This window comes from Oncorhynchus mykiss, chromosome 13 (genome assembly GCF_057628025.1).
Source record: "Oncorhynchus mykiss isolate SJ-2025 chromosome 13, ASM5762802v1, whole genome shotgun sequence".
NCBI lineage: Eukaryota > Metazoa > Chordata > Actinopteri > Salmoniformes > Salmonidae > Oncorhynchus > Oncorhynchus mykiss.
This window is the reverse complement of record NC_143034.1, coordinates 17,167,887-17,195,783: the sequence shown is the minus strand read 5'-3', so window position 1 is coordinate 17,195,783 and position 27,897 is coordinate 17,167,887. Positions and strand designations below refer to the sequence as shown.

The window sequence follows — 27,897 nt, the reverse complement described above, 5'->3', positions numbered from 1 at the left end:
CATTTAAAATAATTTTAATAGGGTTATTTTCCAACATTCCTCCTTTTCTAATAAGTGTGCTCCAAAAAGATGTTCACATATTGTTTATAAGCCATTTACGGATGTGTTGGTTGTCAGGAAGAAGCTTTGTGAGGACAGGAAGCCCCTCAGTACATCTGGTTGGTGTCAACCACAGAACTCACACTCTTCTGTTTCACACAGCCAGTATAAGGTCTCCTACCAAACTCCTCTCTTCACTCTGTAAGTACTTGTTACATTACCATTCTACTTGTTCTTGGTGGTTTGTTCCCGGCTGTATCTAATAACACTTGAGATTTTCTGGGCTAACAATGTAAGAAATAATACATTTTAAAAAATGACTGCATAGTTTTCTAAGGACCTGAAGCGAGGCGACCATCTCTATCGGCGCCATCTTTTTGTTGTCCTTCAGGTGTCCTTCAGTTTTAAAACTAATGTACAACCATTCAGATTAATTGTCAGGTCAAACAGCAGATATCTTTGTTGCTTAGGACCTAGAACTAGCATCTCTGTTTTGTCTGAATTTGAAAATAGAAAATATGCCGCCATCCACTTCCTTATGTCTGAAACACAGGCTTCCTGTGTTTCACAGGCAATTCTGGGGCTTCACCATGTTTCATCGACATGTACAGCTGTGTGTCGTCCGCATAGCAGTAAAAGTTTAACATTATGTTTCCGAATGACATCACCAAGAGGTAAAATATATAGTGAAAACGATAGTGGTCCTAAAATGGAGCCAATTAATGAAATGCCTGATACCACTTAATTGCATTCAGTAATTAGCATTATCAGTAATTAAATAGGTTGTCTTTATTCAAACGATAGCATAACTTGACATAGGTGTAATCTACATAATAATAATAATGACCATCTTTCTCCTCTCTGTTCAATATATAGTCATCTACTCTGTTAACTGGGGCACAGATCTGTAGGCCCATGTGACATCATTAGTCATGTTGCATGTGTCTTTAGGTCTTTGAAAAGCACTCTGTAAATTCCATGTCTTATTATAATAGTAATAAGTAGACTGTGTCATGCAGGCTAATGACTTATAGAGGAAGTTCTGTATCAGCCACTTTTGTCCTGACTATTTCAAATATATGTCAACCACAGAACTCGCACTTCCTGTTTCTATAAACTGCCAATAAGTTGACCCCCCCCCCCCCCTTCTCTTCACTCTAAGTACACTTGACTTGTATATCTTGTAGTGTTGTGTTTGATAGATTTAGTGATACACCATCTCTTCTGATAATGATAGGGCCCCAGGTATTAGTACTATAGTCAGGATTATGAGAATATTACACATCTGAAGCTATAAATTAATCATGTATACAGTGTAAACAGAGCTACTGACAGATCTATTCAATAAGTCAGTGTTTCCTCACCCTGGTCCTCCAACACCCCCAACAGTACACATGTTAATTAAAGCCCTGGACAAACACCTCACCCTGGTCCTCCAACACCCCCAACAGTAGACATGTTAATTATAGCCCTGGACAAACACCTCACCCTGGTCCTCCAACACCCCCAACAGTACACATGTTAATTATAGCCCTGGACAAACACCTCACCCTGGTCCTCCAACACCCCCAACAGTAGACATGTTAATTATAGCCCTGGACAAACACCTCACCCTGGTCCTCCAACACCCCCAACAGTAGACATGTTAATTATAGCCCTGGACAAACACCTCACCCTGGTCCTCCAACACCCCCAACAGTACACATGTTAATTATAGCCCTGGACAAACACCTCACCCTGGTCCTCCAACACCCCCAACAGTAGACATGTTAATTATAGCCTTGGACAAACACCTCACCCTGGTCCTCCAACACCCCCAACAGTAGACATGTTAATTATAGCCCTGGACAAACACCTCACCCTGGTCCTCCAACGCCCCCAACAGTAGACATGTTAATTATAGCCCTGGACAAACACCTCACCCTGGTCCTCCAACACCCCCAACAGTACACATGTTAATTATAGCCCTGGACAAACACCTCACTCAACTCATTGAGGACTTGACGATTAGTTGGCAAGTTGAATCAGGTGTGCTTGACCAGTTACAATTCAAATGTATGTTGTGGGAACTGGAGGACCAGGGTTGGGAAACACTGCAATAAGGAATTGTTCACCTCTGTAAGGGAATTTTGCCCTATGTTATACAAGAGACCACAGGAAACCTATTTGATCAGATATTAGTTTGTTCATTAAGGATTGCAAGACGGAGTATACACTTACAGTAATTTGCAAGTAACACACTCAGTACAAAAGATGGTGTTTTCCCTTTGTATCCCCTACTGAGGATCACACCGCCCAGGGTGATGTCCCTTCACTTTAATACCATAAGCTCATAATTAATAGTTGCTAATACAAAGATGTCTCTGCTAGGCGGAGTTCAGCTTCTTGTTATTTGCAGTTAGTTACCAATCCTTCTTCCTCCTATTGCTATCAGGTGCCAGCAGAAGTAAGACTGGAACATTGTATCAACAGGCACTGAAAGTATAGTTTAAACACACAGACATCTGACTTCTGTACAGTTGATCTCTTCATACACTTAAAGTCTCTAGCACTGATTCTAAATCTCAAGCTAAAGCAAAACATGAACCATTGTACTTTTGTAATTACAGGTGTTCCTATAATGTACATATTTTATAGAATTCCTTTCACCTCTCATTTGATGTATAAGGAGTATTTATTCACCAGCTATAGTTAGTTATGTTGCAAAGATTGCAGGATGAGAGATGGTTTGAGTCACATTGATGGCTGTTGTGCTGAGATGCCAGTAGAGTGCTGTGGTACAGGACATTGCCAGTAGAGTGCTGTGGTACAGTACATTGCTAGTAGAGTGCTGTGGTACAGTACATTGCCAGTAGAGTGCTGTGGTACAGTACATTGCCAGTAGAGTGCTGTGGTACAGTACATTGCCAGTAGAGTGCTGTGGTACAGTATACTGGAAACACCAGGTTTTAGTGCAGCTGGTGGGTCCTTTATGTTTCTAAAACTGCAGGGAGGGTGATGCAACAATGGCCTTGAGAACAGCAGGAAGTGTGTTGGTGCTCCTTCTCTTGTCCGTGGCAGGTATGGGCTCATTCATTTCTTACCCTCTTTCTTTATTGTTCAATCAACATACAATCCAAGATGCTACTTCATGTTATTCTGGTGTGTTCAGTGGAATTGTCTGTTAGGCGTCTCCATGTCACTTTAGTAGTTGTCTCTCACACCTCTCTGACACTTCTCTATGGTTTCCATTCACACTCAACTCAGCAACTACGGCAACACAGCGTGGACAGAAAATCCAAGTGATGGTGTCTCCCACCAATGCAGTGTGGGGACAGAAGGTGACAGTAACCTGTAACACCACCTGTACTCTGACTGATAACCACACCTACATTTGGTACATGAACGGACAACGTCTATCATCGTCATCCAAGTCCACATTGTCATCTACCAGTTATCATTCAACCAGTTACTCCTGTGCTGTAAAAGGCTTTGAGGATCTCCTCTCTCCTGCAGTGTGTGAGTGTGGATTCAACTACAGTACATTTTTTAAATCTAAGATTCCCCAATGCAAGGATACCACGACAGATAACCTTAGTCAGTGCTTATTTACAGTACCATGAAACTATTGTATCCAATTGATGGACCTCCAATTGTTTTAGGTGTTTTCGGTCAGAACTGTTTCAACGTGACTTACACCCATCAGAGTATCTGTGCTTTGAAGGGCTCAACAGTGGAACTGCCCTGCACATATAGACGCCCAAATAGTCATGACGTTTTAAAAGCAAACTGGTATATCCAAGAGAAACTTGATGAAATGATAAAAGTCCTGATCTTGGACCCAGAGCACGCAGATCGTGCTGAGTACCTTAAGACCCCCCCAAAATACCTTGCAATTCAAGAAAAAGACTGCACCCTGAAAATAACAGACCTGAGAGAGAGAGATTCTGCTGAGTACAAGTTCAGATTTAAAACACAGTATGCAGAATGGGGGTACAGCTTCCCTGGAACAACTCTGACTGTCACAGGTAATGTATTATTTCAACTACTAACACAGGTAATATACACTGCTCAAAAAAATAAAGGGAACACTTAAACAACACAATGTAACTCCAAGTCAATCACACTTCTGTGAAATCAAACTGTCCACTTAGGAAGCAACACTGATTGACAATACATTTCACATGCTGTTGTGCAAATGGAATAGACAACAGGTGGAAATTATAGGCAATTAGCAAGACACCCCCAATAAAGGAGTGGTTCTGCAGGTGGTGACCACAGACCACTTCTCAGTTCCTATGCTTCCTGGATGATATTTTGGTCACTTTTGAATGCTGGTGGTGTTTTCACTCTAGTGGTACAATGAGACAGAGTCTACAACCCACACAAGTGGCTCAGGGAGTGCAGCTCATCCAGGATGGCACATCAATGCGAGCTGTGGCAAGAAGGTTTGCTGTGTCTGTCAGCGTAGTGTCCAGAGCATGGAGGCGGTACCAGGAGACAGGCCAGTAAATCAGGAGACGTGGAGGAGGCCGTAGGAGGGCAACAACCCAGCAGCAGGACCGCTACCTCCGCCTTTGTGCAAGGAGGAGCAGGAGGAGCACTGCCAGAGCCCTGCAAAATGACCTCCAGCAGGCCACAAATGTGCATGTGTCTGCTCAAACGGTCAGAAACAGACTCCATGAGGGTGGTATGAGGGGCCGACGTCCACAGGTGGGGGTTGTGCTTACAGCCCAACACTGTGCAGGACGTTTGGCATTTGCCAGAGAACACCAAGATTGGCAAATTCGCCACTGGCGCCCTGTGCTCTTCACAGATGAAAGCAGGTTCACACTGAGCACATGTGACAGACGTGACAGTCTGGAGACTCCGTGGAGAACGTTCTGCTGCCTGCAACATCCTCCAGCATGACCGGTTTGGCGGTGGGTCAGTCATGGTGTGGGGTGGCATTTCTTTGGGGGGGCGCACAGCCCTCCATGTGCTCGCCAGAGGTAGCCTGACTGCCATTAGGCAATGAGATCCTCAGACCCCTTGTCAGATGAGATCCTCAGACCCCTTGTGAGACCATATGCTGGGGCGGTTGGCGCTGGGTTCCTCCTAATGCAAGACAATGCTAGACCTCATGTGGCTGGAGTGTGTCTGCAGTTCCTGCAAGAGGAAGGCATTGATGCTATGGACTGGCCCACCTGTTCCCCAGACCTGAATCCAAGTGAGCACATCTGGGACATCATGTCTCGCTCCATCCACCAACGCCACATTGCACCACAGACTGTCCAGGAGTTGAGGCATGCTTTAGTCCAGGTCTGGGAGGAGATCCCTCAGGAGACCATCCGCCACCTCATCAGGAGCATGCCCAGGCGTTGTAGGGAGGTCATACAGGCACGTGGAGTCCACACACACTACTGAGCCTCATTTTGACTTGTTTTAAGGACATTACATCAAAGTTGGATCAGCCTGTAGTGTGGTTTTCCACTTTAATTTTGAGTGTGACTCCAAATCCAGACCTCCATGGGTTGATAAATTTGATTTCCATTGATAAGTTGTGTGATTTTGTTGTCAGCACATTCAAGTATGTAAAGAAAAAAGTGTTTTATAAAAATATTTCATTCATTCAGATCTAGGATGTGTTATTTTAGTGTTCCCTTTATTTTTTTGAGCAGTGTAGAATTTCTACTACTACAACTAAAAATACAGGTAATATATAATATCTTCTACTTTTACTAGTACAACTACTAATACAGGTAATATTACACAAACCGTTTAAGATGTGGAGTCTTGGTCTATGGCACAGAGTATTGACAAAGTGATGCATCTACACCTAATTTCAGGTCTGCAGGTGAAGGTGACTCCTGCCACAGAGAAAGGGAATCTGACACTGACCTGTAGCACCACCTGTACTCTGAATGAGAACCCCAAACCCACCTACATCTGGTACAAGAACGGACAACATCTCACCAACTCAAAGACTCTAGATAACTCCCTGATCCTAGACCCAGTCAGCAGTGAAGATGCAGGCAGATACACCTGTGCTGTAAAAGGCCACAATAATCTCTACTCTCCTGAAGAGACTCTGACTGTCATTTGTAAGTATTTGTAAAAAATGACAGTTTAAACTTCAATTGTACTGTGTGTGCTCTTTAAACTCCTTTCTGAACTGGAAATACCCCCAAACTGCATCATGCTCGTGTAACAGTAAACTTTACGTCCGTCCCCTCGCCCCGACCTGGGCGCGAACCAGGGACACTCTGCACACGTCAACATTCACCCTCGATGCATCGTTACCCATCGCTCCACAAAAGCCGCGGCCCTTGCAGAGCAAGGGGAACCACTACTTCAAGGTCTCAGAGCAAGTGACGTCACCGATTGAAACGCCACTAGCGCGCATCACCGCTAACTAGCTAGCCGTTTCACATCGGCTACACTCACTTTTTGGTGACGGAGATGGTTAATAGTTTAAGAGAGATGTCACATGTGTTTGCAAGACAGAGAATCTGAGATCTAATCTCCTTGCGAGCTTGTGAGGAAGGAAGCAGCAGAGTGATGCTGGTTACACTCTTCTTACCATTTTACCAGCAGCATACCACCCTGGTCGTCCCTGGATGGGAGACCAGATGCAGTTGGAAGTGGTGTTGGAGTGCCAGTAGGAGGGACTTCTCCCTCTGGTCTGAAAAGTATATCCCAATGCCCCAGGGCAGGGATTGGGGACATTGCCCTGTGTAAGGTGGTGTCTGTCAGATGGAAGATAAATGGTCATTATAGATCTAATGGCACTTATTGTAAGAGTAGGGGTGTTAACCCCAGCGTCCTGTCTAAATTCCCATTCTGGCCCTCATACCATGTCCACCTAATCTCCAGCTTCCAATTGACTCATATATCTCCCCTGTAACTACTCCCCAGGTCGTTGCTATACAAGATAATGTGTTCTCAGTCAACTTCCGTGCTAAAATAAGACAAATAAAACCCTTCTTTCATCCTCAACACCAGATCCTCCAAAGAACACCTCAGTGTCAGTCAGTCCCTCTGGTGAAATAGTGGAGGGCAGTTCAGTGACTCTGACCTGCAGCAGTGATGCCAACCCACCTGTGGACAAATACACCTGGTACTTTCAAAATGAGACTTTAATAAATGGATTCGAACAGATCTACAACATCACCAACTTCAGGTCTGAAGACAGTGGACATTACCACTGTGAGGCCTGGAATAAAATGGCATCTAAGAACTCTACAGATCTGATTATTATAACAGGTAAAGTTTCATCTTCAATAGTCTGCCTTTACATAAAAATACATATTTTATGCTCATTATTTGCCCATAGTCATTACATCTAAAGCTCATTGAGAAACATTTTAAGCATAGTATTTATTGGCTTACGGCAATATTATTTTTTCTTGTTTTAAGTATTAGAACATCTATGTACTAATTTCCTCCACATTTTTGTTTAGTGAAACAAACCTCACTTATGACTGCAGCTGTAAGAATCATAGTTGTTGTTCTGGTTCTCATCCTCTGTCTCTCTGGCTTCATGTGGTTCAGGTGAGAATCTTTGTAAGATTTTCCTTTCACTTTATCATGTTCATTCATTCATTCATCCGTCCATCCATTAATTAATTCATGTAAAACAGGAAGAAGGCCTCCAAACCCATCGCTGACACAAGGGACACAGTAGACAATAGACAGGTGAGTTCAGGTCAAACCGTACTTGTTTTATTTTCAGAGTTCTTTCACTGCTTGATTAATCTTGCCTGGCACAACAGAACCAATGTAATAGTCCCCAGGTCTGCTTATCTTGTCTGTCCTCTCTCCATCAGGGAAACTCTAGTCCCATGAATGACAACATATCGGGCATGGCCATGACCCCTACTTCAGTACAGAGAGCAGACACAGACAACCAGGATGACGTTCACTACACCAGCATCCACTTCTCTGGTTCCAATAACCAGGAAGTGCCTCTGTACTCCACTGTCCAACTGCCTCAAACCCAGAAAGAGGATGAGGATGTCCAATACGCTGTTGTAAAATTCAACCGCCCCAGTGCTGCCCCCCCGGTGAGCAAGTTAAGCCATTACAACATCCCAGATATTTTCAAAATTAGATGGTCCTTGTACTTGGCAGTTAAACATGCATACAACACTTGTATGTTAAGCAAACCAGCAGTTGTTTGGTTTAAATGTATTAAGATTTACAATGACTTCAAAGCAGTTTAGTTTAAATGTATTAATATCTATATGGACTACATGGTGCCTGAGGAAGTCCCCCAGCATCAAGGACCCCACACACCCCAGCCACGAGCTTTTCACACCCTTACCGTCGGGCTGACGGTATCAGAACACGAGTTCAGATACCAACCGACTCAGAGACAGTTTCTATCTACAAGCCATCAGACTGCTTAACACTTGAACTGGACTGACCACCTGCACTGTTTCCTCGCACCTTAACACACACACACACACACACACACACACACACACACACATCTTGCCCCCCCCCCCCCCCCCCTTTCCCCAGAACACATGTAAATATCGGACTATAAAGTGTCTTCCTGTGTTATACTTAAGCTACAATGTTTATTCTATTCTACTGAGACATGTTCTTTATGTTGGTATTGTTATCTTTTATTATGTCTTGTTGCATTATTGAGAAGGAACCTGCCAGTAAGCATTTAGTTGGATGCTGTGCACCATGAGTATCCTGTACATACGACTAACAAAACTTGAAACTTTAAATGAGACCCCAGACGTGAGGATTGATGATGACATGTTGCATCTTCTTTCTCATCAGACCTCTCTCACAGGAAGCTGAGGAGGACTCCTCTGTGTTCTATAGAACAGTCAACAAACCCAGAACTAATAAGACCTGAACACAAGACGATCTTTGTTGCATCCCAAATGGTACTTTGTTCACTCTAGTGCACTATGTAGGGAATAGGGTGCCATTTTGGATGCAAGCCTGAACACCAGGCGACCTGAACATAAGATGACTCTGCCTGGGATTCAAGCAAATTATGGACAAGCATCCTGCACTTTCATTTTACAGTTCATTTAAACCAACATCCGCAGCATTTAGCGCAAGTGTGATCTCTGCAAACGTCAGGAAAATTGTCTTTAAAAGCCTTATTATCGGCAGAAGACTATCAACAAGCATTTCACTACACCAACACACCCGCAATAAAAATGCAAAATATGTGTGACCAATAAACTTTGATTTGATTTCATATTTAATTCATTTTTGTATTTTTATTTATTTAGTATTATTTTATTATTTAGTATTTATTTTTATAAATATTGGTCTACTATAGGGTTTAATATAGTATACGATAGGGCTTAATATAGTATACTATAGGGTTTAATATAGTATACTATAGGGTCTACTCTAGGGTTTAATATAGTATACTATAGGCTCTACTATAGGGTTTAATATAGTATAATATAGGGTTTAATATAGTATACTATAGGCTCTACTATAGGGTTTAATATAGTATACTATAGGGTTTAATATAGTATACTATAGGGTTTAATATAGTATACTATAGGGTTTAATATAGTATACTATAGGGTTTAATATAGTATACTATAGGGTCTACTATAGGGTTTAATATAGTATACTATAGGGTTTAATACAGGGTTTAATATAGTATACTATAGGGTTTAATATAGTATACTATAGGGTTTAATATAGTATACTATGGGGTTTAATATAGTATACTATAGGTTTTAATATAGTATACTATAGGCTCTACTATAGGGTTTAATATAGGATCCTATAGGGTTTAATATAGTATACTATGGGGTTTAATATAGTATACTATAGGGTTTAATATAGTATACTATAGGCTCTACTATAGGGTTTAATATAGGATACTATAGGGTTTAATATAGTATACTATAGGGTTTAATATAGTATACTATAGGGTTTAATATAGTATACTATAGGGTTTAATATAGTTTACTATAGGGTTTAATATAGTTTACTATAGGGTTTAATATAGTTTACTATAGGGTTTAATATAGTATGCTGTGTGGCTTTCACAAGGGTGCTAGTAGTGCTGGACTTTGGTAGGTAGGCATACTGATTTGTGCACTCAGATAAAACTGTTGGCATTTTTTAAATTTATTTTAATTATAATTTTATTATGTGATTTTCTGGATTTTTTATATATAGTCCTGGTCCTGAGAATAAAACAGGTTTAAAACAACAACAGAGAAACACGTGTCTTACAGTGCTACACATCTGTTATAATATAGACTTTTTCCTGCTTAATTGAAGTATCAGGTGTAGTTTTTCATCAGTTATAAAGTGTGTTTGTTGTCTCTCTTTATGTTGGTAAGGCTGTAGGGAGGGAGATGCAACAATGGGCTTGAGAAGAGTAGGAGTAGATAAATAGGCCTGTGGTTTACACACATCTCTCAGCAACTGTGTAAGAAACTGCATCCGAGTTAGCCTAACCATTCCCAGTACGCTAGCCTATAATACCCACGATATAGTTAGAATCACCATTCCCAGTACGCTAGCCTATAATACCCACAATATAGTTAGAATCACCATTCCCAGTACGCTAGCCTATAATAACCACGATATAGTTAGAATCACCATTCCCGGTATGCTAGCCTATAATACCCACGATATAGTTAGAATCACCATTCCCAGTACGCTAGCCTATAATACCCACAATATAGTTAGAATCACCATTCCCAGTACGCTAGCCTATAATACCCACAATATAGTTAGAATCACCATTCCCAGTACGCTAGCCTATAATACCCACAATATAGTTAGAATCACCATTCCCAGTACGCTAGCCTATAATACCCACGATATAGTTAGAATCACCATTCCCGGTATGCTAGCCTATAATACCCACTATACAGGCCCTATACACCAGTACAGGCCTAATGATGATACTAGCCTATATTAACCATGATACAGGCCCTATACACCGGTACAGGCCTAATGATGATATTAGCCTATAATAACCACTATACAGGCCATATACACCGGTACAGGCCTAATGATGATACTAGCCTATAATAACCACTATACAGGCCATATACACCGGTACAGGCCTAATGATGATACTAGCCTATAATAACCACTATACAGGCCATATACACCGGTACAGGCCTAATGATGATACTAGCCTATAATAACCATGATACAGGCCCTATACACCGGTACAGGCCTAATGATGATACTAGCCTATAATAACCACTATACAGGCCATATACACCGGTACAGGCCTAATGATGATACTAGCCTATAATAACCATGATACAGGCCCTATACACCGGTACAGGCCTAATGATGATACTAGCCTATAATAACCACTATACAGGCCATATACACCGGTACAGGCCTAATGATGATACTAGCCTATAATAACCATGATACAGGCCCTATACACCGGTACAGGCCTAATGATGATACTAGCCTATAATAACCATGATACAGGCCATATACACCGGTACAGGCCTAATGATGATACTAGCCTATAATAACCATGATACAGGCCATATACACCGGTACAGGCCTAATGATGATACTAGCCTATAATAACCACTATACAGGCCATATACACCGGTACAGGCCTAATGATGATACTAGCCTATAATAACCACTATACAGGCCATATACACCGGTACAGGCCTAATGATGATACTAGCCTATAATAACCATGATACAGGCCATATAGACAGGTACAAATATCCAGTGGTGTAATGTACTTAAGAAATAATTCTTTAAAGTACAAATTATGTCATTTTTTGGAGTATCTGTACTTTACTATTTATATTTTTGACAACTTTTACTTCCCTACATTCCTAAAGAAAATTACGTACTTTTTCCCCCATACATTTTCCCTGACACCCAAAAGTACTCGTTACATTTTGAATGCTTAGCAGGATGGAAAATGGTCCAATTCACACACTTATCAAGAGAACATCCCTGGTCATCCCTACTGCTTCTGATCTGGCGGACTCACGAAACAAAAATGCTTTGTGTTAACATTATGTCTGAGAATTAGAGTTTGACCCTGGCTATCTGTAATTTAAAAAAACAAGAAAAGTGTGACATTTAGTACTTTTTCCACCACTGAAAATATCAAAAAGATGTATAAAATCAATCTCAGAGGTTGGCTTCAGGTGGTCCTCTACCCGAATTGGATGGTCTCACTTCTCTTGGTCAGGGCCTCGTCACTCTCTTTCACATTTTCCGTATTGACATGTCTTAAAGTAATGATGGACTGTCGTTTCTCTTTGCTTATTTGAGCTGTTCTTGCCAAAAAATGGTCTTGGTCTTTTACCAAATAGGGCTATCTTCTGTATACCACACCTACCTTGTCACAACACAACTGATTGGCTCAAAAACTTCACAAATTAACTTTTAAGAAGGCACACCTGTTAATTGAAATGCATTTCAGGTGACTACGTCATGAAGCTGGTTGAGAGAACGCCAAGTGTGCTAAGCTGTCAAAGGCAAAGGGTGGCTACTTTGAATCTCAAATATAAAATATGTTCTGATTTGTTTAACACTTTTTTGGGTTTCTACATGATTCCATGTAGTCTTGGTCTTTTATCATAGTTTTGATGTCTTCACTATTACTCTACAATGTAGAAAATAGTAAAAACAAAGAAACCCTTGAATGAGTAGGTGTGTCAACTTTTGACTGCTACTGTATATTTACACTACCATTCAAAAGAAAGAAGGAAAAGAACAGTTTTTGACCATTAAAATAACATAAAATTCATCAGATATACAGTGTAGACATTGTTAATGTTGTAAATTACTATTGTAGCTGGGAACAACTGATTTTTTATGGAATATCTACATAGGCGTACAGAGGCCTGTTATCAGCAACCATCACACCTTTCTTCCAAAGGCACGTTGTGTTATCTAATCCAAGTTTATCATTTTAGAAGGCTAATTGATCATTAGAAAACCCTTTTGCCATTATGTTAGCACAGCTGAAAACTGTTGTCCTGATAAATGAACCAATAAAACTGGCCTTCTTTAGACGAGTTGAGTATCTGGAGCATCAGCATTTGTGGGTTCAATTACAGGCTCAAAATGGCCAGAAACAAAGACTTTCTTCTGAAACTCGTCAGCCTATTATTGTTCTGAGAAATGAAGGATATTCCACTGTGAGAAATTGCCAAGAAACTGAAGATCTCGTACAACGCTGTGTACTACTCCCTTCACAGAACAGCGCAAACTGGCTCTAACCAGAATAGAAAGAGGAGTGGGAGGCCCCGGTGCACAACTGAGCAAGAGGATAAGTACATTAGAGTGTCTAGTTTGAGAAACAGACGCCTCATAAATCCTCAACTGGCAGCTTCATTAAATAGCACCCGCAAAACTTCTAGGCAGTGTTGCAAAGAAAAAGCCATATCTCAGACTGGCCAATAAAAAGAAAAGATTAAGATGGGCAAAAGAACACAGACACTGGACAGAGGAGCATCCCGGAGTCGCCTCTTCACTGTTGACGTTGAGACTGGTGTTTTGCGGGTACTATTTAATGAAGCTGCCACTTGAGGACTTGTGAGGCGTCTGTTTCTCTAACTAGACAAATGTTGTATACAACAAAGTTAAAAGTCACACACAATGTAAGCTACAAACGTATCACAACTGTAGCAGGCCAATCCTTCTCCTGAAGGTATGCTGGATGTGCAGACTTCTGTTCCAGCCCAGCACTAACATACACTACATGACCAAAAGTATGTGGACACCTGCTCGTCAAACATCTCATTCCAAAATCATGGCCATTAATATAGAGCTGGTCCCCCCTTTGCTGCTATTACAGCCTATAATTTTTCTGGGAAGGCTTTCCACTAGATGTTGGAACATTGCTGCGGTGACTTGCTTCTATTTAGCCACGAGCAATAGTGACGTTGGGCACTGATGTTGGGTGATTAGGCCTGGCTCGCAGTCTGTGTTCTATGGGGCCTAGCAGGAACCATGAGAAACAGCCCCATACCATTATTCCTCCTCCACCGAACTTTACAGTTGGCTGTCGGACTGCCAGATGGTGAAGCGTGATTCATCACTCCAGAGAACACATTTCCACTGCCCCAGAGTCCAATGGCGGCGAGCTTTACACCACTCCAGCCAACACTTATTATTGCGCATAATGATGTTAGACTTGTGTTCGGATGGTCGGCCATGGAAACCCATTTCATTAAGCTCCCAACAAACATTTCCTGTGCTGACTTTGCTTCCAGGGGCAGTTTGGAACTTGGTAGTGAGTGTTGCTACCGAGGAAAGACAATTTTTACGCTCTATTTGTTTCAGCACTCAGCGGTCCCGTTCTGTGAGCTTGTGTGACCTACCACTTCCTGGCAGAGCCATTGATTCTCTTAGATGTTTCCACTTCACAATAACAGCACTTACAGTTGACTGGGGCAGCTCTAGCAGGACAGAAATTTGACAAATTAACTTGTTTGAAAGGTGGCATCCTATGATGGTACCACATTGAAAGTCACTGATTTCTTCAGTAATGTAATTCTACTGCCAATATTTGTCTATGGAAATTGCATGGCTGTGTGCTCAATTCTTCAGTGCATTCAGAAGGTATTCAGACCTCTTGACTTTTTCCATATTTTGTTATGTTACAGCATTATTCTAAAATGGAATTTAAAAAATAATACAAATCCTTCATCTAATTACAATACCCCATAATCAGAAGGTGAAAAGTTCTTTAGAAATAGTAGAAAATTAATTTAAAAAATAAAAACAGAAATAACTTATTTACATTGGTATTCAGACCCTTTGCTATGAGACTGAACATTTTTCTCAGGTTCATCCTGTTTCCATTGATTGGAGTCCACCTGTGGTAAATTCAATTGATTGGACAAGATTTGGAAAGGCACACACCTGTCTATATAAGGTCCCACAGTTGACAGTGCATGTCAGAGCAAAAACCAAGCCATGAGGCTTTATAATTATGGGATATTATGTGTACATTGATGAGGGAAAAAAGCAATTTAATCCATTTTAGAACAAGGATGTAACAAAATGTGGAAATGTCAAGGGGTCTGAATACTTTCCTGAATGCACTGTATATACCTCTCAGCAACAGATGTGGATACATCCACTCATTTGAAGGGGTGTCCACATGCTTGTGTGTGTATATATAGTGTATATGTGACCAACAGATGCACATTTGTAATTCCAGTCATGTAAAATCCATAGATGAGGGCTAAAATAATTGTCTTTCAATTGACTGATTTCCTTATATGAACTGTAACTCAGTAAAGTTGTTGAAATTGTTGCATGAGGTGTTTATATTTGTGTTCAGTATATTTAAATGCTTATCAAATAGGATATATATTCAATGAAATGAATACAGCATGGTAATATTGAGGCCTTTCTTCTGTTGATTTCTCAAAACCAAAACACATGAAGGCATCACTTGCAATTTGGAATAAATGTTACACTTTTATAGTTGTTTCTGTACCTGTGCACGAGTCCTTAATACACAGTCCATTGTACAAAATAAGTAATTCCCACGTGAGTGACATCTCCAGGGAGATTAACCTCCAACGTTCATAAGATTGTTCACTACATGATTTTGTCATGACCGCCACAGGATGTTTTTTATCCACAGGACAGGAGTTACACGTTTCTGGTCCAGCCCTTTACGCACACCTCATTCAAATAATTGTGATCTAAATTGAAGATGTGCACATAGTGCAATTACCGGGGACAGAAATTCATGTCTGTATTTAAGAATGAGTTTCATAAATTACGATGTTCAGACAAATCTGCATGATAAACAATAACTGGTGAATCCATTCCTAACATTGTGATATTGCACAGTCCTTAATAACATCCTTGGATATGGGGATCATCCTGGTGGCTGGGAGGTTCACAACAAGTCCCTTACATCTGCAGGATGACGGGGTCAGGTGTCCTTCAAGGTGGAACAAGCAGAGACAAGGGGGGAGAAATTAACCTCACTGACCAAATCTCAGTGCTGATTCATGTTTCTGAAGCCTCAACTACCTTTATTAAATGTGCAATAGTTTTGTTAACAGTTTTTCATAGGCTTGGTCAGTTTAGAATGAGAGTAGAAAAACAATCTTTCATTTTAACTGGTAACACCAAACCCAATCAGACGCTGCTAGCTAGCAAAGTAGCTAAACAGACTCATCAACAGAGAATGCACAAATAACTTGGCTGGCTTGCAAGCCTAGATCTAATAAAATAGTTGGCTGCATTTGCCACTATTTCATCAGATGGCATTTATTTTTTAACATGTCTTACCTGCAAACAAGACGGGCACGACTGTTTTCTCCTGCCAAACCACTGCAATGGAGTGAAACGCGATCAGGTGCCCACTTTAGTCCCTGGAAACAAATGGGGGAAATGTATTTAGCTGGCTAGCATGTTCCCCAATTAATGATTTTAAAACTGTCCGGGTCTTCACAACTGATGCATTACTGAATCTACAACTAGGCATTGTTAGTTGAGTTGTTGATCTCTAAACACCTGATAAGCAGGACGAGGTTGCCTACTAGCATTAGCTAGCTATTGCGGCCGAAGTGTTAGCTAGCTTAGCAATGGGCTGATAAACAACAGTTAATCAACATTTTAATTCAAAATTCATATGAAAGTAAATTGTTTAACATTTGAACATAATTTAGTAAATAAATAATCATTATACATTTTGCAAATTCTTCTGCAAATTTCTCTCTCAAGCGGGTACTTCTGTCTGTCTGGACTGATGTGTTATCATGCTTACTAAATAAATAAACAGTGGACAGTGGAGTGCGCTCCTTGACCTTTGTGGGTTGTGCCTAAACTGCGCGACTTGCGATTTCAATTAATCTGATTGGTCAAGACATACAAAGAGCCTGCAGCAGCAATCTTTATGTGTTAGTTTACAAAATCATGAGGCAAATCGGTTTAAAAAACAGCAGTTTGTCCCCTTTGCGTCTAACTATTTTATTAAACAGAATCTAATGTGCTGGGGCAAATGCCGCCATGCAACACGTTTTTTTTTGTCAGCCGTAATGCAACTTCTGAAATGTGTTCTGCCTGTAAACCGTCCAAAAGTAGTTGTCTTTTTGCATGAAAAGGAAGGAAATTACAGGAACTTGTGCCCTGACTACATCATGTGTCAACCACTCACTTACTTCTTGTTTTCATACTGCCAGTGAGTTGTCTTACAAAACCATTCCACTTTGCTCTGTAAGTACACTTGAATATATCTTATAAAATTGTGTTTGGTAGTATGTTTTTAGTGATTAACCATATTATTCTGGTTAATGATAATACTAGGGACTCATGTCTCAATGCTATAGGATTGTAAGAATAAAACAGATTTTGAGCAATAAAATTATTATTATGGGTATACAGTGCTATAGACAGCTCTGTTCAATAAGTAATTGTTTACCTCTTAATTCATTTAGAAGGAGTAGTTATTCACCAGGTATAGAGTGAGTTGTTGTTTATGTTTCTAACACTGCAGGGTGGGTGATGCAACAATGGCCTTGAGAAAACCAGGAAGTGTGTTTGTGGTCTTTCTCTTGTCAATGGCAGGTACTGTATGGTCACGTTCTTAGATTTGTAATAGTCTTCTTATGATAGCTATCCTTGTTGCTATTACATCTACAGACAATTACAAAATGCCATGAGACAGTTCAGGACAACATGAATATGAATATTCTGGTGTGTTCAGGGGTCTTTTAGGCATTCCCATTTCCCTTCAGAAGCCGGGTCGTTCCACCAATTCGGTGCCTTCTGAGAAGTGTATCTTGGTCAAAAGATTATTCAGATTTCACCTAATTTTAACATTCTGTCAAAGAGCACGTGTTCAACTTAATAAAATGTGTTTTCTCATCTCAAGAGATTCAATAAAAAATGACTACAGTAAGTGCCTCTTAAGTTCCAAATAAAGATACAGGGTTGAACATAACAGAGTTGAACATAACAGGGTTGACGATTTCATCTTAAATCCGCCGTTAATCCCCTTGTGATAAGGAGAATGGAAGGTTGTTGTGTGCAAAAGGGAGTTGCATTCGAAAGCAAGCTTCACAAAAATGTTTGAATTGTTAAAACATATCTAGCCTGTCTATCTATGGGTAACAGGGTTGATGTGTTATTCTAGCCTGTCTATCTATGGGTAACAGGGTTGATGTGTTATTCTAGCCTGTCTATCTATGGGTAACAGGGTTGATGTGTTATTCTAGCCTGTCTATCTATGGGTAACAGGGTTGACATGTTATTCTAGCCTGTCTATCTATGGGTATCAGGGTTGATGTGTTATTCTAGCCTGTCTATCTATGGGTAACAGGGTTGACGTGTTATTCTAGCCTGTCTATCTATGGCTAACAGGGTTGACGTGTTATTCTAGCCTGTCTATCTATGGCTAACAGGGTTGACGTGTTATTCTCGTCCCGCTCAGTTTTCCAAAACACCAGAAAATGGGTAAAAAGAGTAGAACCAGCTCGCCTGCTTTTAGACGATTTAACTATTAGATATTCAACGAAGTTACATGTAATTGTTTTAAGAAGGTCATACCAAGGACCAATTTACTACTTGATATTGAATTCTAAGACTCCTTAAAGCACCCCCCCCCCCCCCCCCCCCAAAATCAAATAAATCACTTACAGGTGTTAGCCCATACGATCACATTGATTAACAGATTCACTACATAGAACAGATTTTTTCAAAAACAAATCTAAAGGAAGTTTGTTCTGAAGTATCTGACCTACAGCACCAGTCAGAAGTTTGGATCCACCTACTCATTCAAGGGTTTTTCTTTATTTCTATTTTCTACATAGTATAATTATAGTGAAGACATCGAAACTATGAAAAAACACATATGGAATCATGAAGTAACAAAAAAAGTGTTAAACAAATACAAATATAGTTTATATTTGAGATTCTGTCATGTACTGTCATGTTGTCTTGTCTCTGTCCTTTCCCTTCACCCTGTCTCCCTCTGCTGGTCGTGTTAGGTTACCTTTTCTCCCCCGCTTTCCCCCAGCTGTCCCTTGTCTCCTCTAACTACCCATTCACCCCGTTCCCCACCTGTTCCCTTTTTTCCCTCTGATTAGGTCCCAATATCTCTCTCTGTTTCTGCTCCTGTCCTTGTCGGATTCTTGTTTGTTTGTGTCAGTCATGCCTGAACCAGACTATCGTCATGTTTGCTGCAACCTTGTCCTGTCCTGTCGGAATCTGCCGGTCCATCTGAGCCTACCTTTGTTTGGTTATTAAAGAAGCTCTGTTTACATTAATTCGCTTTTGGGTCCTCATTCACGCACCGTAACAGAAGAATCCGACCAAGAATGGACCCAGCGACTTCGGATCCTCTCCACTCAGCCGTCGAGATCCAGGGAGCGATGCTAGGCAGACACAAGCAGGAATTGTCTGCTGCTCGACATGCCGTTGAGACCCTGGCCACCCAAGTCTCCAACCTCACAGAACAGGTTCACCATCTCCGCCTCGATCCACCGGCCACTTCCAGGGCTTTCGAATCTCCGGAGCCCAGAATCAATAACCCGCCGTGTTACTCTGGGGAGCCCACTGAATGCCGCTCGTTCCTCACCCAGTGTGATATTGTGTTTTCTCTCCAGCCCAACACTTACTCCAGGAGCACTGCTCGTGTCGCCTACGTCATATCTCTCCTTATTGGACGGGCTCGTGAGTGGGGCACGGCAATCTGGGAGGCAAGGGCTGAGTGTACTAACCAGTATCAAGACTTTAAGGAGGAGATGATACGGGTTTTTGATCGATCTGTTTTTGGGGAGGAGGCTTCCAGGGCCCTGTCTTCCCTATGTCAAGGCAATCGATCCATAACAGACTACTCTATTGAGTTTCGCACTCTTGCTGTCTCCAGTGGCTGGAACGAGCCGGCCTTGCTCGCTCGTCTTCTGGAGGGTTTCCGCGCAGAGGTAAAGGATGAGATTCTCTCCCGGGAGGTTCCTTCCAGCGTGGATTCCTTGATTGAACTCGCTATTCGCATTGAGCGACGGGTTGATCTTCGTCACCGAGCTCGTGGAAAGGAGCTCGCGCTCTCCGTCGCCTCCCTCTCCGCATCACTACCATCTTCCTCTGCCGGCTCGGGTGCTGAGCCCATGCAGCTGGGAGGTATCCGCATCTCGACTGAGGAGAGGGAACGGAGAATCACCAACCGCCTCTGTCTCTATTGCGGTTCCGCTGGTCATTTTGTCACTTCATGTCCAGTAAAAGGCCAGAGCTCGTCAGTAAGCGGAGGGCTACTGGTGAGCGCTACTACTCCTGTCTCTCCTTCAAGATCCTGCACTACCTTGTCGGTCCATCTACGCTGGACCGGTTCGTCAGCTTCCTGCAGTGCCTTAATAGACTCTGGGGCGGAGGGCTGTTTTATGGACGAGACCTGGGCTCGGGAACATGACATTCCTCTCAGACAGTTAAAGGAGCCCACGGCCTTGTTCGCCCTGGATGGTAGTCCTCTCCCCAGGATTCAGCGTGAGACGCTACCTTTAACCCTCACTGTTTCTGGTAATCATAGTGAAACCATTTCTTTTTTAATTTTTCGTTCACCTTTTACACCTGTTGTTTTGGGCCATCCCTGGCTAGTTTGTCATAATCCTTCCATTAATTGGTCTAGTAATTCTATCCTCTCCTGGAACGTCTCTTGTCATGTGAAATGTTTAATGTCTGCTATCCCTCCTGTTTCCTCTGTCTCTTCTTCACAGGAGGAGCCTGGTGATTTGACAGGGGTGCCGGAGGAATATCACGATCTGCGCACGGTGTTCAGTCGGTCCAGGGCCACCTCTCTTCCTCCACACCGGTCGTATGATTGTAGTATTGATCTCCTTCCGGGAACCACCCCCCCCCCGGGGTAGACTATACTCTCTGTCGGCTCCCGAACGTAAGGCTCTCGAAGATTATTTGTCTGTAGCTCTTGACGCCGGTACCATAGTCCCCTCCTCCTCTCCCGCCGGAGCGGGGTTTTTTTTTGTCAAGAAGAAGGACGGGTCTCTGCGCCCCTGCATAGATTATCGAGGGCTGAATGACATAACAGTGAAGAATCGTTATCCGCTTCCTCTTATGTCTTCAGCCTTCGAGATCCTGCAGGGAGCCAGGTTTTTCACTAAGTTGGACCTTCGTAACGCTTACCATCTCGTGCGCATCAGGGAGGGGGACGAGTGGAAGACGGCGTTTAACACTCCGTTAGGGCACTTTGAATACCGGGTTCTTCCTTTCGGCCTCGCTAACGCTCCAGCTGTCTTTCAGGCATTAGTCAATGATGTCCTGAGAGACATGCTGAACATCTTTGTTTTCGTTTACCTTGACGATATCCTGATTTTTTCACCGTCACTCCAGATTCATGTTCAGCACGTTCGACGTGTCCTCCAGCGCCTTTTAGAGAATTGTCTTTTTGTGAAGGCTGAGAAGTGCACTTTTCATGCCTCCTCCGTCACATTTCTCGGTTCTGTTATTTCCGCTGAAGGCATTAAGATGGATCCCGCTAAGGTCCAAGCTGTCATTGATTGGCCCGTCCCTAAGTCACGCGTCGAGCTGCAGCGCTTTCTCGGCTTCGCGAACTTCTATCGTCGTTTCATCCGTAATTTCGGTCAGGTGGCAGCTCCTCTCACAGCCCTTACTTCTGTCAAGACGTGCTTTAAGTGGTCCGTTTCCGCCCAGGGAGCTTTTGATCTCCTCAAGAATCGTTTTACATCCGCTCCTATCCTTGTTACACCTGACGTCTCTAGACAGTTCGTTGTCGAGGTTGACGCGTCAGAGGTGGGAGTGGGAGCCATCCTTTCTCAGCGCTCCCTCTCTGACGACAAGGTCCACCCATGCGCGTATTTTTCTCATCGCCTGTCGCCGTCGGAACGTAACTATGATGTGGGTAACCGCGAACTGCTCGCCATCCGGTTAGCCCTAGGCGAATGGCGACAGTGGTTGGAGGGGGCGACCGTTCCTTTTGTCGTTTGGACTGACCATAGGAACCTTGAGTACATCCGTTCTGCCAAACGACTTAATGCGCGTCAGGCGCGTTGGGCGCTGTTTTTCGCTCGTTTCGAGTTCGTGATTTCTTATCGTCCGGGCTCTAAGAACACCAAGCCTGATGCTTTGTCTCGTCTCTTCAGTTCTTCAGTAGCCTCCACTGACCCCGAGGGGATTCTCCCTGAGGGGCGTGTTGTCGGGTTGACTGTCTGGGGAATTGAGAGGCAGGTAAAGCAAGCACTCACTCAAACTCCGTCGCCGCGCGCTTGTCCTAGGAACCTTCTTTTCGTTCCCGTTCCTACTCGTCTGGCCGTTCTTCAGTGGGCTCACTCTGCCAAGTTAGCCGGCCACCCTGGCGTTCGGGGTACGCTTGCTTCCATTCGCCAGCGTTTCTGGTGGCCCACCCGGGAGCATGACACGCGTCGTTTCGTGGCTGCTTGTTCGGTCTGCGCGCAGACTAAGTCCGGTAACTCTCCTCCTGCCGGCCGTCTCAGGCCGCTTCCTATTCCCTCTCGACCGTGGTCTCACATCGCCTTAGATTTTGTCACCGGACTGCCTTCGTCAGCGGGGAAGACTGTTATTCTTACGGTTGTCGATAGGTTCTCTAAGGCGGCTCATTTCATTCCCCTTGCTAAGCTTCCTTCTGCTAAAGAGACGGCACAAATCATCATCGAGAATGTTTTCAGAATTCATGGCCTTCCGTCAGACGTCGTTTCGGACAGAGGTCCGCAATTCACGTCTCAATTTTGGAGGGAGTTTTGCCGTTTGATTGGGGCTTCCGTCAGTCTCTCTTCCGGCTTTCACCCCCAGTCTAACGGTCAAGCAGAACGGGCCAATCAGACTATTGGTCGCATCTTACGCAGTCTTTCTTTTCGCAACCCTGCGTCTTGGTCAGAACAGCTCCCCTGGGCAGAATACGCCCACAACTCGCTTCCTTCGTCTGCGACCGGGCTATCTCCTTTTCAGAGTAGCCTCGGGTACCAGCCTCCGTTGTTCTCATCTCAGTTCGCCGAGTCCAGCGTCCCCTCCGCTCAGGCTTTTGTCCAACGTTGCGAGCGCACCTGGAAGAGGGTCAGGTCTGCACTTTGCCGTTATAGGGCGCAGACTGTGAGAGCTGCTAATAAGCGTAGAACTAAGAGCCCTAGATATTGTCGCGGTCAGAGAGTTTGGCTCTCCACTCAGAACCTTCCCCTTAAGACGGCTTCTCGCAAGTTGACCCCGCGGTTCATTGGTCCATTCCGTATCTCTCAGGTCATTAATCCTGTCGCAGTGCGACTTCTTCTTCCGCGATATCTTCGTCGCGTCCACCCGGTCTTCCATGTCTCCTGTGTTAAGCCCGTTCTTCGCGCCCCCGCTCGTCTTCCCCCCCCCCCCCCATCCTTGTCGAGGGCGCACCTATCTACAGGGTCCGTAAAATCTTGGACATGCGTCCTCGGGGCCGTGGTCATCAGTACCTAGTTGACTGGGAGGGGTACGGTCCTGAGGAGAGGAGTTGGGTTCCCTCTCGGGACGTGCTGGACCGTGCGCTGATTGATGATTTCCTCCGTTGCCGCCAGGTTTCCTCCTCGAGTGCGCCAGGAGGCGCTCGGTGAGTGGGGGGGTACTGTCATGTACTGTCATGTTGTCTTGTCTCTGTCCTTTCCCTTCACCCTGTCTCCCTCTGCTGGTCGTGTTAGGTTACCTTTTCTCCCCCGCTTTCCCCCAGCTGTCCCTTGTCTCCTCTAACTACCCATTCACCCCGTTCCCCACCTGTTCCCTTTTTTCCCTCTGATTAGGTCCCAATATCTCTCTCTGTTTCTGCTCCTGTCCTTGTCGGATTCTTGTTTGTTTGTGTCAGTCATGCCTGAACCAGACTATCGTCATGTTTGCTGCAACCTTGTCCTGTCCTGTCGGAATCTGCCGGTCCATCTGAGCCTACCTTTGTTTGGTTATTAAAGAAGCTCTGTTTACATTAATTCGCTTTTGGGTCCTCATTCACGCACCGTAACAGATTCTTCAAAGTAGCCACCCTTTGCCTTGATGACAGCATTGCACACAGTTTTGATGTCTTCACTATTATTCTACAATGTAGAAATGTTACTTCCGTCGTTAGTTGAATGAGACCAAAGCGCAGCGTGGAAAGTGTTCATGATTTTTAATACTGAACGCCGACAAAACAAAATACAAAAGCTATGCAAAAACAAGTTCTCCCCCCCAAATTTTTTGGGGCTGCCTCTTGGGTTTCTGTCGTGTCCTCTCCTCCTGACCATGCTGCTTGGTCCGTTTGTGGTGGGATCTTCTGTTACGTTAGATGAATGAGACCTAAGCGCAGCGTGGAAAGTGTTCATGATTTTTAATACTGAAGGCTGACAAAACAACAAAATACAAAACCGAACGTAAAGTTCTGCATGGCTCGACAGCAACTATGCAAAAACAAGTGGAAAAAAGGATACCTAAGTATGATTCCCAATCAGAGACAACGATAGACAGCTGCCTCTGATTGGGAACCATACCCGGCCAACAAAGAAATAAAACAACTAGAATGCCCACCCAAATCACACCTGACCTAACCAAATAGAGAAATAAAAAGTCTCTAAGGTCAGGGTGTGACAAGAAAATAGTACAAATTAAGAAAAATCCTTGAATGAGTAGGTGTGTCCAAACCTTTGACTGGTACTGTATATCTGAGAGATCAGGATTATTATATATATATTTTTACATGTATTTAACTCCTTATTTTTGGCACTAATCAGTGTCCATATATACTTCCATTCACGTTTAACTGGCACGGGGGACCTTCAGACGAGTCTTGTGAGACCTCTGGACTTCCTAGACCGTTCGGACGCTTCAGATGATTTGGTGAGAAGACACCGCTCTAGCTCGGTCACCTTTTTGCGAAATAGGCAGATACGGTGGATTGAGACTCATCCAATGCAAAAAAACATATCTCTATCTTAAATAGATGGATGTTTATGGGGATTTTTGTATTGTGCTAATTAGATTTTCGCGGGGCGTGGACATTGACCTTAGAGGGGCAATCAGATTTATTGAATTCTTCATGTTGTCTATATTAAAGGGCACTTCATTTACTATAACAGGCTTTTAAAATGCAATATTGCTACACAAAGGGAAGCAAAAGGCAGTCTTTGTGGAATGACCCAGCTGTCTGTCACACATCACTGAGTTATGCTAATCTACGGTTTTCATTTACCCTCAACTCAGCAAATACAGCAACAAGGTGTGGACAACAAAGCCAGGTGATGGTGCCTCCCACCAACGTAGTGAAGGGACAGGAGGTGACACTGACCTGTAGCAACACCTGTACTCTGAGTGACAACCCCAACCCCACCTACATCTGGTACAAGAATGGACATCGTCTAGATAAGCGCATTTCCCAACAATATCCTATCCACATTTACTCTTCAGACATTTACTCCTGTGCTGTAAAAGGCCATGAGGATCTCCTCTCTCCTGCAGTGTGTGAGTCTGGATTCAGCTACAGTTTTAAAGTTTATTAGATTATTACTAAAGTTGTATTGTTCAGTCCTAAATCAGCTGATAAGAAAATATACTGAACAACAATATAAACGCAACATGTAAGTGTTGGTCTCATGTTTCATGAGTTATATACATTTATATTTTATTCATTTTAAATGAACCAGTCCAATACATCTTAAACACTTGAAATCGTCTTATTATCGTTTGAGGAAATTATCAGATACATTTTGTTTCAGGTGTTCATGGTCAGAGCTGTTTGAATGTGACTTACACCAAGAGGAGTATCTGTGCCTTGAAGGGGTCAACAGTGGACATTACCTGCACGTATAGACATCCCAGCTGGCATAACGTCACAGAAGTATCCTGGTTCAACAAATGGGAGACTGGAGTTACTACAGATCTAATCCAGGACCCAGAGTATGCAGGTCGTGTGAAGTACCATCCAACTACAGACAAGGGCTCCACCCTGAGAATCACAGACCTGAGAGAGAGTGACTCTGCTGAATATAAGTTTAGATTTACAACAACGGAGGTAAAATGGGGAAACAGCTTCCCTGGAATAACTCTGATTGTCACAGGTAATACTGTCCTTACAGTATTATATCATCTAGTCTAAGTCATTATATGATTGGTGGAAATAATGATGATTGTGTTATTTTGTCTTCATTTCCCCCTTTTCAGACCTGCAGGTGAAGGAGACTCCTGGCACAGAGGAAGGGAAGGTGACACTGACCTGTATCACCACCTGTACTCTAACTGACAACCTCACATACATCTGGTACAAGAACGGACAACTTCTCACCAACCCAAACATCCAAGATAACTACCTCTACTTAGACCAAATCAGTAGTGGGGACGCAGGCAGCTACTCCTGCAGTGTTGAAGGCTACGAGAATCTCCGTTCTCCTGTTACGTTCTTTGGGGAGCCAAAGTCTTTGAAGAATGCAGTTGTAGGAATCATAGTGGTTATTCTAATTCTCATACTCTGTCTCTTTGGGTTCGTGTGGTTCAGGTGAGTGAGATGAATTTATCCCTTTTCACATTCTGTGGTATAATCGATCAAAATATGTATATTGCTCTGTTAATTGATTAATTATTTCACAAAACAGGAAGAAGGCCTCCAAATCCACCTCTGACACAAGAGACAGAAGAGACACAGTAGAGAACGGACAGGTGATGTTTTTGGAGTCAGTTGACTGAGAACTGCAATCATCTGTGTATAGATGGACTCAATGACTGTGGTAATATCTTTCACCCCTCATGTTGTCTGTCTTCTCTCCCCATCAGAGAGACTCTAATCCAGTGTATGACAACATCTCAGGCATGACCATGGCCCCTATTGCAGCACAGAGAGTGATCACAGACGAGCAGGATGACATTACCTACGCCAGCATCCAACACAGAAACCAGGAAGTGCCTCTGGACTCCACCGTCCCACCGTCTCACCCCCAGAAACAGGACGAGGATTTCCAGTACACTACTGTGAAATTCAACAGCCCCAGTGCTGCTCAATAGACATTGGGAGGGATTCAATCCAATCATAGGTTATAGACATTGGGAGGGATTCAATCCAATCATAGGTTATAGACATTGGGAGGGATTCCATCCAATCATAGGTTATAGACATTGGGAGGGATTCAATCCAATCATAGGTTATAGACATTGGGAGCGATTCAATCCAATCATAGGTTACAGACATTGGGAGCGATTCAATCCAATCATAGGTTATAGACATTGGGAGGGATTCAATCCAATCATAGGTTACAGACATTGGGAGCGATTCAATCCAATCATAGGTTATAGACATTGGGAGGGATTCAATCCAATCATAGGTTACAGACATTGGGAGGGATTCCATCTAATCATAGGTTATAGACATTGGGAGGGATTCAATCCAATCATAGGTTATAGACATTGGGAGGGATTCAATCCAATCATAGGTTATAGACATTGGGAGGGATTCAATCCAATCATAGGTTACAGACATTGGGAGGGATTCAATCCAATCATAGGTTATAGACATTGGGAGGGATTCAATCCAATCATAGGTTATAGACATTGGGAGGGATTCAATCCAATCATAGGTTACAGACATTGGGAGGGATTCAATCCAATCATAGGTTATAGACATTGGGAGGGATTCAATCCAATCATAGGTTATAGACATTGGGAGGGATTCAATCCAATCATAGGTTATAGACATTGGGAGGGATTCAATCCAATCATAGGTTACAGACATTGGGAGGGATTCAATCCAATCATAGGTTATAGACATTGGGAGGGATTCAATCCAATCATAGGTTATAGACATTGGGAGGGATTCAATCCAATCATAGGTTACAGACATTGGGAGGGATTCAATCCAATCATAGGTTATAGACATTGGGAGGGATTCAATCCAATCTCAGGTTATAGACATTGGGAGGGATTCAATCCAATCATAGGTTATAGACATTGGGAGGGATTCAA

The 27,897-nt window shown here is 43.0% G+C and overlaps 1 protein-coding gene and 1 long non-coding RNA gene across 2 annotated transcripts; one reads left to right on the top strand and one right to left on the bottom strand.

The window, feature by feature from the left end:
- The first annotated feature begins 154 nt into the window (after positions 1 to 154).
- On the top strand, positions 155 to 27,764 carry LOC118938191 (uncharacterized). The gene is made up of 16 exons (XM_090194316.1): positions 155 to 240; positions 3,029 to 3,099; positions 3,286 to 3,537; positions 3,681 to 4,046; positions 5,847 to 6,101; positions 7,003 to 7,263; positions 7,461 to 7,551; positions 7,641 to 7,695; positions 7,827 to 8,063; positions 17,147 to 17,199; positions 17,480 to 17,550; positions 25,153 to 25,410; positions 25,665 to 26,006; positions 26,110 to 26,440; positions 26,538 to 26,601; positions 26,716 to 27,764. Exons 2-16 carry the CDS (start codon positions 3,045 to 3,047, stop codon positions 26,941 to 26,943), a joined length of 2,919 nt encoding a protein of 972 aa, XP_090050442.1. The 5' UTR covers positions 155 to 240; positions 3,029 to 3,044; the 3' UTR covers positions 26,944 to 27,764.
- LOC149978752 (uncharacterized) lies at positions 15,264 to 16,769 on the bottom strand. The gene is made up of 3 exons (XR_016485715.1): positions 16,673 to 16,769; positions 16,273 to 16,355; positions 15,264 to 15,919 (listed from the first exon to the last, which is right to left on the bottom strand). It is a non-coding gene; the product is annotated as an uncharacterized LOC149978752 (long non-coding RNA).
- Positions 27,765 to 27,897: the final 133 nt, after the last annotated feature.

What these genes read in the sequence shown, in the direction of transcription:
- LOC118938191 (XM_090194316.1), top strand. Translation starts at nt 3,045, where the DNA reads ATGGCCTTGAGAACAGCAGGAAGTGTGTTGGTGCTCCTTCTCTTGTCC. An exon ending in AGAGACTCTGACTGTCATTT is followed by an intron (nt 6,102 to 7,002) that starts GTAAGTATTTGT and finishes CCTCAACACCAG; the next exon opens with ATCCTCCAAAGAACACCTCA. An exon ending in AAACCATTCCACTTTGCTCT is followed by an intron (nt 17,200 to 17,479) that starts GTAAGTACACTT and finishes CTAACACTGCAG; the next exon opens with GGTGGGTGATGCAACAATGG.